At 47.0% G+C, this 13,785-nt stretch overlaps 1 protein-coding gene across 4 annotated transcripts in view; it reads left to right on the top strand.

Moving 5' to 3' along the window:
* The window catches only part of MRPL21 (mitochondrial ribosomal protein L21), a 32,892-nt gene extending 27,484 nt beyond the window's left edge, over positions 1–5,408 (top strand). For all 4 annotated transcript variants that reach the window (XM_052811019.1, XM_052811018.1, XM_052811021.1 and 1 more), the window contains 2 exons: positions 4,469–4,572; positions 5,263–5,408. In XM_052811019.1, coding sequence (XP_052666979.1) covers positions 4,469–4,572; positions 5,263–5,327 — 169 coding nt within the window. In that variant the 3' untranslated portion in view covers positions 5,328–5,408. The remainder of the gene's footprint in view (positions 1–4,468; positions 4,573–5,262) is intronic.
* The last annotated feature ends 8,377 nt before the right edge of the window (positions 5,409–13,785 follow it).

Here is a 13,785-nt window from a genome sequence, read left to right as displayed (position 1 = left end):
ATCTCCATCCCAATGCTGTAGGACTTGCTATACAAACTGGCAGAACACCTGGTTGTTCAGCCTTTTCTTTACCAAAAGGAAGTGGTGCGTGGACCAGGTGTTATTGCTCAGCTCTTAGCACTAGCCAGAAGCAAAGTCATGAACTGTTATTTTCCCCAGGACGAGAGGTTTTAGTGGTAAAATGCAAGTCAAGTTAAGGTGGGTTGGAAGTGCTCAAAGTATCTGGAAGCCCTGGCTGTGGTCTGGTTGCAGGCTAAACCGTGTGTTTAGGTCTTAGCTTGAACTGCAGCAGCTTTGGCAGAGGATGGTCAGATAAAAAGGAACTTGTACATCTGAGAATTATTTCTTGGTGGCTTGTAGATTCAGGTTAGAAATACCACATGGTTTCAGATTGGTTTCACTTCCGAGTGCTTTCTGTGGTACCAGGGGCTGTTGGTATTTAAGAGTTACTTGTAACATGTTTGTGCAGTTGATGACATGACTTCAGTTGCACTGGTGGTAACTGCCTCAGGTTCCCTGTGTTAGACAGGATTTTGAGGGCTGCCAGTCCTTTTAACAGTACTGCAAATAGATCTGGAATAGCAGATCATCAGGAGTCTTTGAATTATTGCTAGATAGTGCACTTGTGGAAGATTTTTGGAAGGGGAATCTCATCATTAGGACTAGAAATATCATCTTGCAGAAGTTCAAATAAGGGCCCGAGTTCTGCAGACAGGGCCATGTCAATCAGTTTAGGAGCACCATCCTTCACCTGGTTCTCTTAACCAGTAGCCCTGGGGTGGTTCTTTGCAACTCTCAGTTTGCATGCTGGACTTGGCATGTGGCCCGAGCCCCAGGAGCTCTGGGACAGGAAGAAATACAGCTGTTGGGTTCCTACAGGTGCTCTAAGTGTGTGGAAAGTGTTGTCAGTTGCTTGAAGCAGACCAAACCGCATCTGCCAATGTTAGCCTGAACTCCAGTAACTTTGGCAGAGGAAGATCAGTGGGAGGAGGAGGCTGACCAGGCAGAATGAAAGGCTGGTGGGGAAATGCCATCCTCCCTCCGAGCTGTAGGGGAAACCTCCGAGTCCCCCACTCTCCCTTATGGGCTGAGGAAAGGAAAGCAGAACCCAGCGTGTCATGAGCAACATGCAGTTCTTTCACATAGTTCCCAGTTGTGCCTAAACCACAAACATTTTGGAGGGGAGATAAGAGGTTGGATGTGAACAAAGGCGGTTTTGTTTTTCTGTTGTTTTAAAAATAAACACATCAGTGAATGCTTGCACCAGTATCTGCGTAAGACAGTTCATTACAGCTGCACTCCCTGTTCAAACTTGGAGGCGGGTAGGAACTTGTCCTGTTTTGGACAGATGGTCATGTTTTAATTTTCTGTAGCAGTCAGATACCTCCCAAGATGACACTCCTCTAAAGCCTTAAAAAACAACAGTGCAACAAAACATATCTGCGTGGCAGAGGCTATTCTGGGAACTTCTAGCTGGCTTCTGCTCTGGAATCTGTTGGGTTTTGTGTTTGTTCAAGTAACTTGCTGTCTGGTCGATTGGCACAAGGGTATCAAGCAGTATGCAGTTGTACTTTATTTAGCTGTATAATGCAGAAATTGTTGTGCGCTTTTAAAGCTGATTAAAAGTGAGCATAACCTTGGGCAGGTTTGCATTTCAGGCCGTCAGTTGAGTGCCCTCAGCTGTTTTAGACACAAGTGAAATGAATGGTGCCTCTATGAGAAAGTTTAGCTTATTTCTAGACAAAGTACAGCTGTTGGGAATGTTTTCCTCTAGATGAACCTTTCTCTTTCTCCTGCTACCTGCCCATTTTTGCAGTGGCTTCAGTGGAAATGACAAAGGCCCTTGGACCTGTTCTTTTCCCAGACAGCCAGGCTGGGATTCAGTTACCTTCTGGAGGGAGCAAGTGAGCTTGTCAGTTGAAATTATTACCTCTAAGAGTTATGATCCTTTGGGGTTGTAGCTTGCCTGGATCTTTTTCACTGCTTAATGACAATAGCTTTCAGCGCAACTTAGATCTATGAGATTTCAGTGTGAATTTTTCTTGCCTCCTGCAAAAATCCGATAGATGTGCTTTGTCATGAACCATTTTGCTGCTGAAAGCAGCAGGCCTGACTGTGTCAGACTCTGGGAAATGTGTGACCCTTTTTTTATTTTTATGGACATTCCAGTCATACCTAAAACATTCGATAAAGATTTTCTTTTTCTTTTTTTTTTTTCTTGGGCTCTATTTTGCTGAGAACTTTTCTGTTCATATGCACTTCACCAGCAAGTTGGTTTCTGCTGTGCTTCAGCCTTTCAACCAGCAGCTCCTAGTGCTTTGTCCAACAAAGACAGACTCACCAGGGCCTGTTTGCAACTTTGACTTGCAGAGTGAAGCCACACTTGGATACTCAGCTGTCTCAACAATACCCTTAAAGATTTGCCTGAAACCGTGTCAACATCTATGAGCAATTTGGAGGGGGGGGGGGGGTGACACTTGCCTACACATCTGTGTGTCAATGTTTCTCCCTTTGGCTGGATGCTACCCCAGGCCTAGGACAGCTAGTGCTGTCCAGTGGTGAGAGCTGTGTCAGGGATAGCTTGGCTGTGCTACTGCAAACCCTGGCTCTCCTGAGAGCAGCACAGAGATTTCAGTGACCAGGTCACTTTATCTGGCCTGGCCGCTTTCCAGTTTTCCCATGTGATCATCATTAGTGAGTTTCTTGCATGCCTTTACAGTCCAAGCCTGTGAGAAGTCAGTGGGAGTTTAGTTTTCCCTTTGCCTTCAGTGGGCAGGAATTAGACCCAGAAAGTATAGCTCCCTAATTATAGTGGTAAAACATGGCCAGCCCCTGGAGTGCAGTTTATTTTTTGGTTTCTTTCCTAGCGTTGCAAGGCTTGCTGTGTATTTCAGTAGTGCGGTTGGGTCCTATCACTGGGCTGAATCTGGATAACATCCTTTAGCTGCGATGTCAGGGTCACCCAGTGGTCTCTTGAAATCTATATTATCTTATGTCTATTTTCTACTGGGCTAGTCACTAAATACAGGTATATCAGTTTTCTCCTCTGTCTGTCCTTCCCTCTTCCCTCAAGGATTCAATCTCTGATATTTATTACACCCCAGAGGGTAAATGTTAAGAGAGATGGTAAATGTCTCAAAGCCTTTGGCCTCCTAGTGACCTTGCTGGAACAGTTAGGCTAGATGGGCTTCCCCCCCCTCTACCCCCCTTAAGTGCAGACAGAGTCATTTGTCAGGAAAATGTTCTTTAAATGTCTTCTGGCGGCAAAGTGAGCATGCTAATGAGTTTTTAATGGTATTCTGCAGTGATGCTGCATGAAAGAGCATCTCTTCCTCCTCCATTGTGGCTGTTGATTAAAACCACGCTTTCCAAAGCTTTAGTCTGGCTCTTGTCTGGAGGCAGTTATCTTCCCAGAGAGGAGTTGTTGTGTAGATGGGTAGCTGGTCCTCCAGCGTGTGCTTCAGACCACCTTGTTTTCCAGCTCTGGTGTTTTTCGGATAGCAGCTAGAAATCCCAGCACTCTTTTTCTAACTTCAGTGGGACTTCCTTTCTCGGAGCTCTGCAGAATCCCTGAGTGGGCAGGAGGTCTATCTGTGTGTGTCGGTAAGGCAATGTGGAGGGATGAATTACTCTGTGATTTTACTCACCTGTGAAGGAAGTATGGGCCATATTCTTCTCTTCATCTCCATCCTTAGGGAGGGGGGATGTTTTATTGCTGAGAATTTCCATATGTAGAAGTGAGTTCTAGAAATAATTTGAGTCTTCAAGTGGTCTCACCGCTCAGCCTGAACTCCCCCAGCTGTGGGGCAGGGAGCAGTATGTGAAATCCTCAGTAAGTCCCTGTCTTCTCTTCCAATTTGGGGTAAACAAGCAGGACAGACCAAGAGTAGGAGCAGAAGAGAGGCATGTGGGAGGAGAAGGGACTTACTCCAGCAGCCAATTAGCTGTGCTTCCTGCTGGAAACAGTGGGCCACATCTCTTTTCCCTGAGCCTTTGTCAGGACTTAATCAGGTGAGCAAGGTGAGAAGACTTTCTTGAGCTGACTGTGATGCTTTGTAGAAGGAGGAAGGACTTCAGTGTTGACCAGCATAGCGCAGGAGAAGTGGCCGTGGGTGGGTTTAACCTGTACCATAAGCAAAGTAGGGCACATGAGATCATGTAGACGTGCCAGGGGAATCTTACTGTAATCCTACAGGTTCCTGCAGGTTTGTCTTACTACTGTCTCCATAGCTGTTTCTGAACTTACCCTCACGTGGCAGAGAGGCACTGCCCTGCAAACCTTCACATCAGCACCTTGAGGCTTTTATGTTTGCACCATGAAGCCAACAACCTGACAGATTTCCCTCCTTCTATGATGACTTTGTAGTTCCTGTGGTATCTGTGTGTCGCTTTTCTGCAGAAACCTGCTCACCGATAGGAGGAGAATGTAAATAATTAAACAGTGATACTTTTAAAATTTATTTTTAAGGAAAGATCTTGTCCGTGTGGAGGCTACTGTGATTGAAAAGACAGAGTCATGGCCAAAAATTAACATGCGCTTTTGGAGGAGGCACAACTATCAAAGGAAGAAAAGTAAGATGCAAAGAATACAGAGCTTCCTTCCCTGCTGTTCTGTTGTTAGATCTGGGAGGGGGAGGTATCATGACACAAGGGCAGCGCCTGGGGGAGGACACTCATTCACCATATCCCCAGGACCCCTCATGGCACAGCACCTCTTTCCCAGCCCACTGCCCCAGGTGTGCCCACTGTATTTAGAGCACAGTGACTTAATATTCCCTTGGTCCAGCACCCTCTGTTAGATAGCCTTGCAAAAGACCTTGCTGAAAAAAAAAATCCTGGGCAGAAAAGCAACCTTGTTCTCTTTCCAAAGCCTTAAATACTAGATACGTAATCACAGATATTAGCAAGCCTTAACAGTATCCTGTGGCAGGCGCTTGGATTACCAAACGACTGCCCCTTCTCAGATATGACTGAGGGACAGAAAAAGTATGACCTTTTTTTTTATGGAACGGATGCTAAAACCTTGACCGGCCTGACGCAGTCCCATGGGAGCTCTGCCTAGACCTCTTGTTCATGCCGTACCAATGGCATGCAGCTGTCCTGCCAACGTGGCAGCATCTGCCAGCACACCCCCTCCTAGAAACTGTCACGCCTTGGCATTCTGTAGACTAATGTAGCTAAGCCAGCAGGAGCCTTCCGAAAGGTACGCAACAGTTCTGTGGGGTCATCTGATATTTTTTTTCTCTTTTCATTCTTTTTCAGTCATCGTGAACCCACAGACCGTCCTTCGGATAAACACCATAGAAATTTTCCCCCGTTTGTCATGATTGATTGCTTGGGTGTTGTGTGGCTTAGGTTTATTATTGCTTTAGGCAATTATGGAAATAAAACTGCCTTGTCATTGGAAAGTTCTGGACTTCTTGCTGTTGTCGGAAATGGAAATCTATATGTACTTTCTTTTTTAAAAAAAAAAAAAAGAAAATATTTTTTTAAACTATTATTTCAGCCTTGGTGTTTATTTGTCAAGAGTCTTAAACAACCCAGGATCCATTGCTAGCTGTTTCATGCCAACTGGGTCTACCTTTGCCTGCACGTCTTTATGTACGTTAGGAATTCAGGCTCTCAGCTGTGTCATAAAATACCTTGGGCTTCACTGGTTGTGGAAGAAAAGGGCCATCTGCCTCCCCAGTCCCAGAGGTGAGGCTCTGAGCCTGGAAGGCAGAATCTATGTGTATAATTAGTCAATTTAAAGAGCCTGTTGCTGTGCTTAGTTATTTGTGTCCTAGCAAGTTTCCCTATCCTGGGACTGTGAGTGCACTTAAGGCTAGCAGAGAGGCAGGCGTGTTTGGGTGAGCTGATTTGCCCTCTGGAAACACTCATTGCTCTCCACAGACTGCAGTTACATCACTGTAAATAGGTGAGGTGTTTTCAAAAAGTGCTAAGTGTAATTTTGCCCCCTGCCCCTTTTCCTGTCCTGACAAAACCCCTGCTGCTCTGTTCATATAATTCCTGGCACTGTATGGCTTCAGGGAATATCCTGGGGTACAGTGCGGCCCGCAGCAAACATGAGACTGAAGACAGCAGTGAAACAAGATGACTGCAGGATCCCAAATCTACTCCCAGATCATGCTGAGTGGTGGAAATCCTTCTCAAAGATTAGCAACAGGAGATGCAGCTGAGAAATAACCCTCTGAAAGGTGAGCCAAAGAGTCTGTTGCATAGCAATAAATTGTCTGTGTGTATAATACCATCAAAATAACAGATACTAGTGGCTCAGGAGTGACTTCATGCCTATTTCACAGACTTGGTGCTTGACCTATTGAGTATATTTTCACATCTGGATCTCAGTATTTTCTCTCCACTTTGCCTGCAAGTTGAGCACTGTCACTTACCAAGCAGCATGTACAAGGCCAGAATCAGCAGGCTTATTCAGCCAAGGTTTGCATGTGTTTCTGGACTGTAATAACAACCAGGAGGAGTTTCCTAGAGCTTTCAGCAGGCTCTCAGGGTAGCTATCAGATTCCCTACAGCTACCATGAGAAGTGATAAGTGGGCCCTGCTCACCTTGTCACTTCTGTAGGGAATACCTTGCTTCAAATGAGTTGGGAGGCAAGTCCGCATACGGGTGTCCTTAGGCACCCCCACTGTGACTCCTTCATAGGACCAAGGTTGCCCACAACCCTGTACTGAAGGAAATGCTAGTTTTGAACATAACTATATCTGGGTCTTGTCCTGTCTTTCAAATCTCACAGGTCTGTATAAACCTTCAGGAGATCACTTTAGGTGCCGTAAATGGCAAGCTTGATGGCTCAGGCTGCATTTTGTCTTGCCTGACTTCAGCTAGAGAGGGATCCAGGCAGGCTTGGGTTAAGCTAGTTCTCTAGTTGCTGGAGTGAGATGGTCATCTGCAGAGGCTGACTCATCTCTTCCCCTTTAGGATTGTCTGGCACGAACAGCCCTTGGGAGATGCTGTTCCTTCTCTACTGACTGTACAAGGAGGCTGGACACCTAGATTTTAAACAGCTAACGGTAATACGAGGGCAGGGACCTTTCTGCGACCAGCTTTGATCGTTGCATCCTTGTTTCCAAGCTCTTACAAATGGAAGGCAGTGGGGGGACCTCTCCTCCAAAAATCATCTCCCACTTTCTTCCCCCTCTCCCAAAGGTGGCTCCAGTTCTGTGCTGGGACCACAGATCCCAGCAGTAGCAGTGACTGGAAATATTTTGCAGGCTGACATGAAGACTATCACAGTGACTGCCTACCAGTTACAGATTGCTCACAGTCCACAGCAGAAGCAGCATTGCCAGCTGAAGCAATTTTACTGGAAACCTCACAGTCCCTCTGTGTTTCTTAAGGCATGTGAGTGCTGGGGCTAAGAAACAGCATGCATGTCTTGGCTTTAAGAGGATGTAGGGGGAATTTTCTGTCCTTCCTGGTTATGGAGGAGCACTTGAAAATAACAAGAGCGACTTCAAGGCTCAGAAATATGGAAGGAAGAGCCCAGTGTTGATTCAAAAGAAAAAGCGAATGTCTTAAGTTCATCTGTAAAACTGGTGCCCCCCAAAAAAGCCCTTGGGAAATGTAATTCTAATCCAAGTGAGATACTTTGTGAAATGAGGGTGGCTTCACAGCAGTTTTGGGTGAGAAAAGGGAAATTTGGGCAGCAAGGGAAAATTCAACCAATATCAGGAAGTCCTGGGTTTTGTTTTGAAAATTTTATAATATAAAATCAGAGAAAAATGTTCAGGTTTTATTGAAATAATGCATTCAGACTGAGGATTATTTTTGACATTTTCTTCAGGGGAATTTAAAGAAAAAGCTTTTTGCTGTTCCAAGTGGAAGCAGAAATCCCCATTTCTTCTCTGGAGTGAAGTTGTAAGTCTCCATTTGGCTTCACCTGTTGGCGGGTGGCCGCTTGTGATCCTCTTTCTGGCTGCTAAATGTTATTTGCCACGCTTAAATAGTTTAAGAGCAGAAATTTCTCCACAAAGCAGGCTCCCCCCCCCCCCCCCCCCCCCCCCCCGCCAAGCACTGATTCATGGTGGAAATTTATCTGTTACGACAAAACATCTTGTTGGACAGCACGTCAGATGAGGGTGGAATTTGAGAGATGCTTTGCCCAGAGTCTCTAAAGATTAGACATCCACATGGGTTAGACGAGAACCAGACCTGAGCTCCTGCCATCCAGCACCTCTAAAGCAAAACTGTGGCGTTTGTCCCCCATAATCTCCCCTCGGTGCTGTTTGACTTTGTGTAAATAAGGATTTGCTGCCCAGAGGGAGGCTCGAGGGCTGGAGTGGAGGGCATCCGTCTGCTCTGAGTCAGACCCGAATTCCAGTGCGTGCTCCCTGCCTGCTGGCCACAAAGCCGCTGGCTGTTCTGGTTTCTCTCTCGTGCTTTCGAAGAATGTCGGTAGGACTCTGCTTCATTCCCCGGCAGAAGGACAACAGGCTTTGCAACACTGACATTTTTCCACAATAAGGAAGCGTTGTTTTCTCGCCAGCCGGGCTGCCGAGAGGTTTGTTCAGAAAGACTTGTCGGGAGGTGCCTTTGCTTCTCTGCCAGCTCCGCTTTGGCATTGCATCGCTCTCACGTCCCCCCGTTTTGAGCATGAACGGATTCCTGGCTCTGCGGCTCTCTGGATCCCAGACAGGCAGTGCAGTCCCCCCAGGACACCCCTCGCTCCCCCTTTCTGTTACCTCTCTGGAAGAGCGAAGGGAGATGTATAGCCAAGCCCTAATTAAGAGTGCACCGTGGCAGCAAACGGTATGTGCTGTTGCACAAGAGATCAATGAACTCCTGGCCTGGCTGAATGTCAGCCCAGCCGTGACCTCATCCTTTGCCCTTTTAAGAGCAAGGGACTGTAGCACCTTAATTCATTTGCGGCTGGTTTTTTTTTTTTTCCTCCCCCTCAGATACAGATGCTTTCAGGAGTTGGTTTAGAGCGAGGTTTCAATCATTTAAAAGGCTAATGCTGTTCTTCTAAACCCTCCAACAGGATTTGAGGTGCTTGGATTTGGGTTTCGCATCCTGACAACAAGAAGATCATCATCGTGATTGAAGGGGAAACGGCCCATGCTGGTCATCCTACAGGATAGCTTTCTGCAGCCTATCTCTAGAGCTCTGTCTGGATGAGTTTTAAATTACCTACCTGATGGCGTTCCTCTTCCTTCTCTTGGCGAGTTGTTCTGTGTTCTAAAATAAGCTTCACAAGCAATGCCATTTCTCACAGCGTGAAGGCTTCCCGTTGTGAGGATCCATTATTTGTGCAGCCTAATGAAGTGAGATAGACATGGTAAGCGTCAGCATCCTTTCTTCCCAACTGCCAGCTTCTGCAGAAAACCGAAAGTGCATGAAACTCTCTCTTTGGGACCCAAGGGCCAGCAAAGGGATTTAGCAACTTGGTTATGATATTTGGATCTGCTTAACATTCATACGCTCTACTATGTCATGAGCTGCAGGCGTTTATCCAGTTGAAGTGGCAAAGCAGCTTGACAAGTTCTTAGGACATGTTGTTCGGGCCTCCGGGGTGGAAGGGAAATGCTGTTAATATGCCCCTTTGGTGCGATTTTTTCCCCTGTCAGCTTTGCAAAGGCGCCTTTGAACTCTTATGTGGAGCCAGATTTATTTTCTCAGCATGATCTAGCCACGTTTTGGCTGTGTGTCGAAATACGCTTTAGAAATCAGCAACAGACAGAATGTAACACCAGGAAACTGCATTGGTTTGATTTCTCTTGCACTAGAGGTTTTCTTGTCTCTTGTGACCAAAAAAATAGTCCCCTCATTAGGAAGAGAAAGGGAATGCTTCACCACCGGGTCCCATCTGATACAAAGCCCTTATGGAGAAGGCAGACAGTGGCCAGCAAGCCTGGGCGTGAGCAAGCACTGGGGCTAGATGCCTTTCATCTATTTTCTCTCTCCCTATTTATAGAACATGGGAGAAGCTATTGGGATCGTGTTCCTGCTCCTGCTGTGTCTCTGCCTGGCTGCTATTGCAGCATTCACACGGCTGAAGCAAAGTCAGGATTTGATTTCAGTAGGAACAGAGTGAGTCTGCAAAGCCGCTGAGAAAGGAGAGGGCCCTGAAGTCTGAGAGCACTTTTTAATTGCATGCTGGCTTTGCTATAGCAACCAAAAATATGTTTATTGACAGGGCGGCGTGGCTTCAGTTATATTCTTGGAGAGCATTCCCTGACGGCCCCGTCCGACATTAACTCTCAAGAGGCGTGCTAGCAGTGAAGCTTGCCACATGCGGTATTGTCTCGATAGGAACAATGTACAATCATTCATGAGTGACAATTAAATGTGATAGTGAGTTGGAAACATGGGGTTTGAGTCCTTCAAGTGGATGCTCAGGAGATGAGCTAAACATTGTGGGACCAAAACTTTGAAATACCTTGGTCATTTTTGAAAACAGCGTGCAGGCTCCAAAGTCAGCTTGAAAGTGGGTTGGTTTCTGCATAGATCTTCTAGCATCCCACACCTTCAGATCATCTAACGGAGAGACAAGGGACCAGCTTTGCTTTTATCTTCCTTTCCTAAATAAAAACAAACATACCACTTCTCTCTCTTTCAGAAGCAGCACAGTTCAATTTTTTGGGGGAGGTCTCAAAATAGCCAATGACCTGGCAGGAACTTAGTTTGGACCGTGGTATGGGACTCCCATGATCCGAGGCTACAGCCCGAGGTGATTTGGTTCTTTGTCTGCTTTAGGACAACTTCTTATTTCTGCTGGATTTTTGTTTGCAGGGACATGATTCATGGGTGCCTTTGGCCTCTTTCCCGGTGCAGACTCCACATCCTTAAAAAATGGCAAGTACGGAATAGCCTGACCACAAATATTTCAACAGAAAACAATATCTACTCCACCTACTTTCATCTGGCTCCGCCGCAGGTGCTTTGTTACGCTGGAGGTGGCTTATTCAGCGATTGCAGATGATAAAGTTGTGTTTCCATTGTCATCCAGCTGAAAGGTCCCCAGCAAACGTGGGACCGTGTAGGCACCGGTGCTGAATGCACATGTTGGAAGACACGTGGCTTCCCACCACGCCAAGGAGATCTGTGTGTGAGGTGAGTAGGAGTTTCTCTGGGTAGTCCCCAGATGTGCTGTCAGGGATATAAACCCACCAGCTCCGGGGCCCAAGCCAACCTTTTCCTAAAGAAGTCAAGGATATATTTTTCTGCATCGTCTCTGAAGCAGTTGGATCAGAGGGTCACAGCAGTCCAATCCAGCCTGGTCATGGGAGATGGCTTTGAAGTGTGTAGAGCTGTTTTCTCTCTGAGCGGTGCTTTCGGCTCCTCATCTCAGCAGGAGGGTCTGCAGCAGTATGTGGTTATCTAGTGATCCCCAAGGCCAGCACTTCACCGGGCTGGAGGTGAGCATAACACTGTGAATTGCAGCACTCTAGGTTTTTTGCCTTGAATCAAGGGTGAAAAAGAAACAAATCTACACAAGTTCTGGTCTAAGTCAGTCTACTCCTATCTCTGTTTTTGAGGTAAGTGAAACAACACAGTGTTTTGGAGGGAGAGAAGGAAGTTGGATGCAAGCTGGCCAGAGATGTTTCTCCTTCAAAGCTCTGCTGTGGGCTACCTAAGCATACCATCACTCTGCACTTGGCTGGATTTAGACGCTTACCACCAAAAAGAGTTTTGGGTTGACTCTGCTGAATGCTTGTATTCTGTCCTGAAGGCTAAAGAAGTATAGGAGATCATCTTAATGGAAATAACCACCTCTCCCACGCCTCCTTTGTGGGCTCTGCTGCAAGAACAGCACTCCGTGTTTCAATAACACTTGTACGTTGCAGAGCTGGTTTGGTGAGAGCTGCCCTTGGATGTGCAGGCAAGTGTCTAGGTATGCTGTTGTGTTCTCCAGCAAGAGCCTTTAGAGGTTTAGAGAAGGAGGTCAGTGAGGGTGTGAGGACAAAAGATCGATTGTCGCCTAGGGCTCTGTTTCTTGAGCTTGATGGACTTTGTGTAAGGTCACCCCAGAGCTGAAAGACGCCTTCTCCATGCTGAGAGCGTCTACCATGAATCTCCTGTATGGTTTCTTCTGTGTAGGATGAGGCTGAGCCATCCCTCCCTTCAGTCCACTTCTGTGAAACCTTCTTGGGCTATATAATGTCTTTGAAATGCTTAACTGTGCCGCGGCTGGTCAAAAATAACCAAAGAGGGGACCGGGATGGGCAAAGGAGGATGCTCACTCACTCACTGCTGAGACCAGTCTAAAAGGCCTGTTGAAAGAGTTGCAAAGTCCAGCCTGGGATCTCCTCACTTGCTAGACTTCGTAGCAGGGCCGTGTAGATTTTCCTGAGGGTAGATCTTCTGTCTTTTTCCTTGGCGCTGGAAGAAAAAGATGAGACAGCATCATTTTTTCTGCCATTGCGGGGAGGCCTCTCAGTGGAACAGCTCTGCAAGGGGGAGGTTTGGGGTTTTTTTGATGTTCTGAATAAGTGCAACTAGGAGCAACTGTGGACTGTGAGGCATGTGCATCCCTCTCCCTCCCGACGGAGATGCGTGTGGGAACTGACAGGCTCCCGTGGTGAGGCTGCGGGTGCAGGTGTTCAGTTCTGCAGAATAACAGGGGAGGTGAAGTGGTTTTCCCAAGGTGATACTGGAAGTCTGTGGCAGGGCTGGCAGATGAATGCAGCTATGCTGATGCTGTGCTTCAATTTTATAGCCCATCCTTCTTGTCTGCTTCTTCCCACACATCCCTGCAAATCCATGCCTTTTTAATGCAATCAGAATTAAGGCAGGTAGAGATAGATAAGTTGGGACTGCTCGGCTTCCAGCATGGCACAGCAAGGTTGCGGTGCCAATTGCTTTACCAAGAGGTGAGGGCAGCACGCTCCTGCTGCAAGGGACTCTCGTGCAGGAAGAACCTGAACAGCCCTTGGGAGCAGTGGAAATAGTTATTCTGGATTCCTCCAGCCAGGAGCCTGCCAGCTGGTTCCTGCCTTCCAAAGTGCAAGGGTTGATTTTCCATGAAATTTGACCATTTTTTGTCACAAAACTTGCAGGAAAAGAATTTTCTCTGCGGCTTCTCCCTCGCTGTCAGATTTGGCTGAAATTGGGCAATGTATTCAGAAATGGTATTGATGAGGGACAGGCAAGACAGAGGACTTGATTGCAGACATCTCATTTCCTTAGAAATCTGGCTAAAAATAGGAAAGGAACATAACGGAGGCTGCTTTTTCTTGACAGCCCCCCCTCTTCCCCAGCTGGGAATCGGCTTTTGTCCTGAAATCTGAGGTTTATTGCTCTTGCTGTTGTCTTCTGGGCTCCAGATGTAGTCAAGCTGTGAACGTGTCTCTCGTCAGCTTTGGAGAAGCGGTGCAGGAACACGGTTGTTGCGAGCGGCTGATGCACAGAAAGACACATGCAGGGAAAAACGCGCCAGCTTGCGATGGCAAGATGAATTTCTGGGTGAGGTCTGCTTGCCCTCCAAGGAGAGCCCTCCCAGGACAGTCCCTGTTTTATCCAGGGCCCCTCTCTTCAGCCAGACTTTGTCCCAGCAGCATTAACAGCTACGCCTCTCCCGTTGGCAGCAGCAATACTTTCGATAACCCTTCTCGCTATTCTAGGTGAGACACCCACTTAGGTGCTGGTTGTGTACTAATATCTTCCGTAGGCATCAGTGATGTTTACTTTCAACACATGATACTGTTGATAAATATCAGGCGGGTTTCGTGTTACCTTGAGCACCATCCAAGGCGGCAGGGATGGTCTGTGCTCTGCTGCAAGCAGAGTCACCCGAGATAGTCAGGCAAAGAGATCCCCGTGCCAGA

This window comes from Harpia harpyja, chromosome 16 (genome assembly GCF_026419915.1).
Source record: "Harpia harpyja isolate bHarHar1 chromosome 16, bHarHar1 primary haplotype, whole genome shotgun sequence".
Lineage (NCBI taxonomy): Eukaryota > Metazoa > Chordata > Aves > Accipitriformes > Accipitridae > Harpia > Harpia harpyja.
The sequence above is the reverse complement of the archived record's forward strand: the minus strand, read 5'-3'. Positions and strand labels throughout refer to the sequence as shown.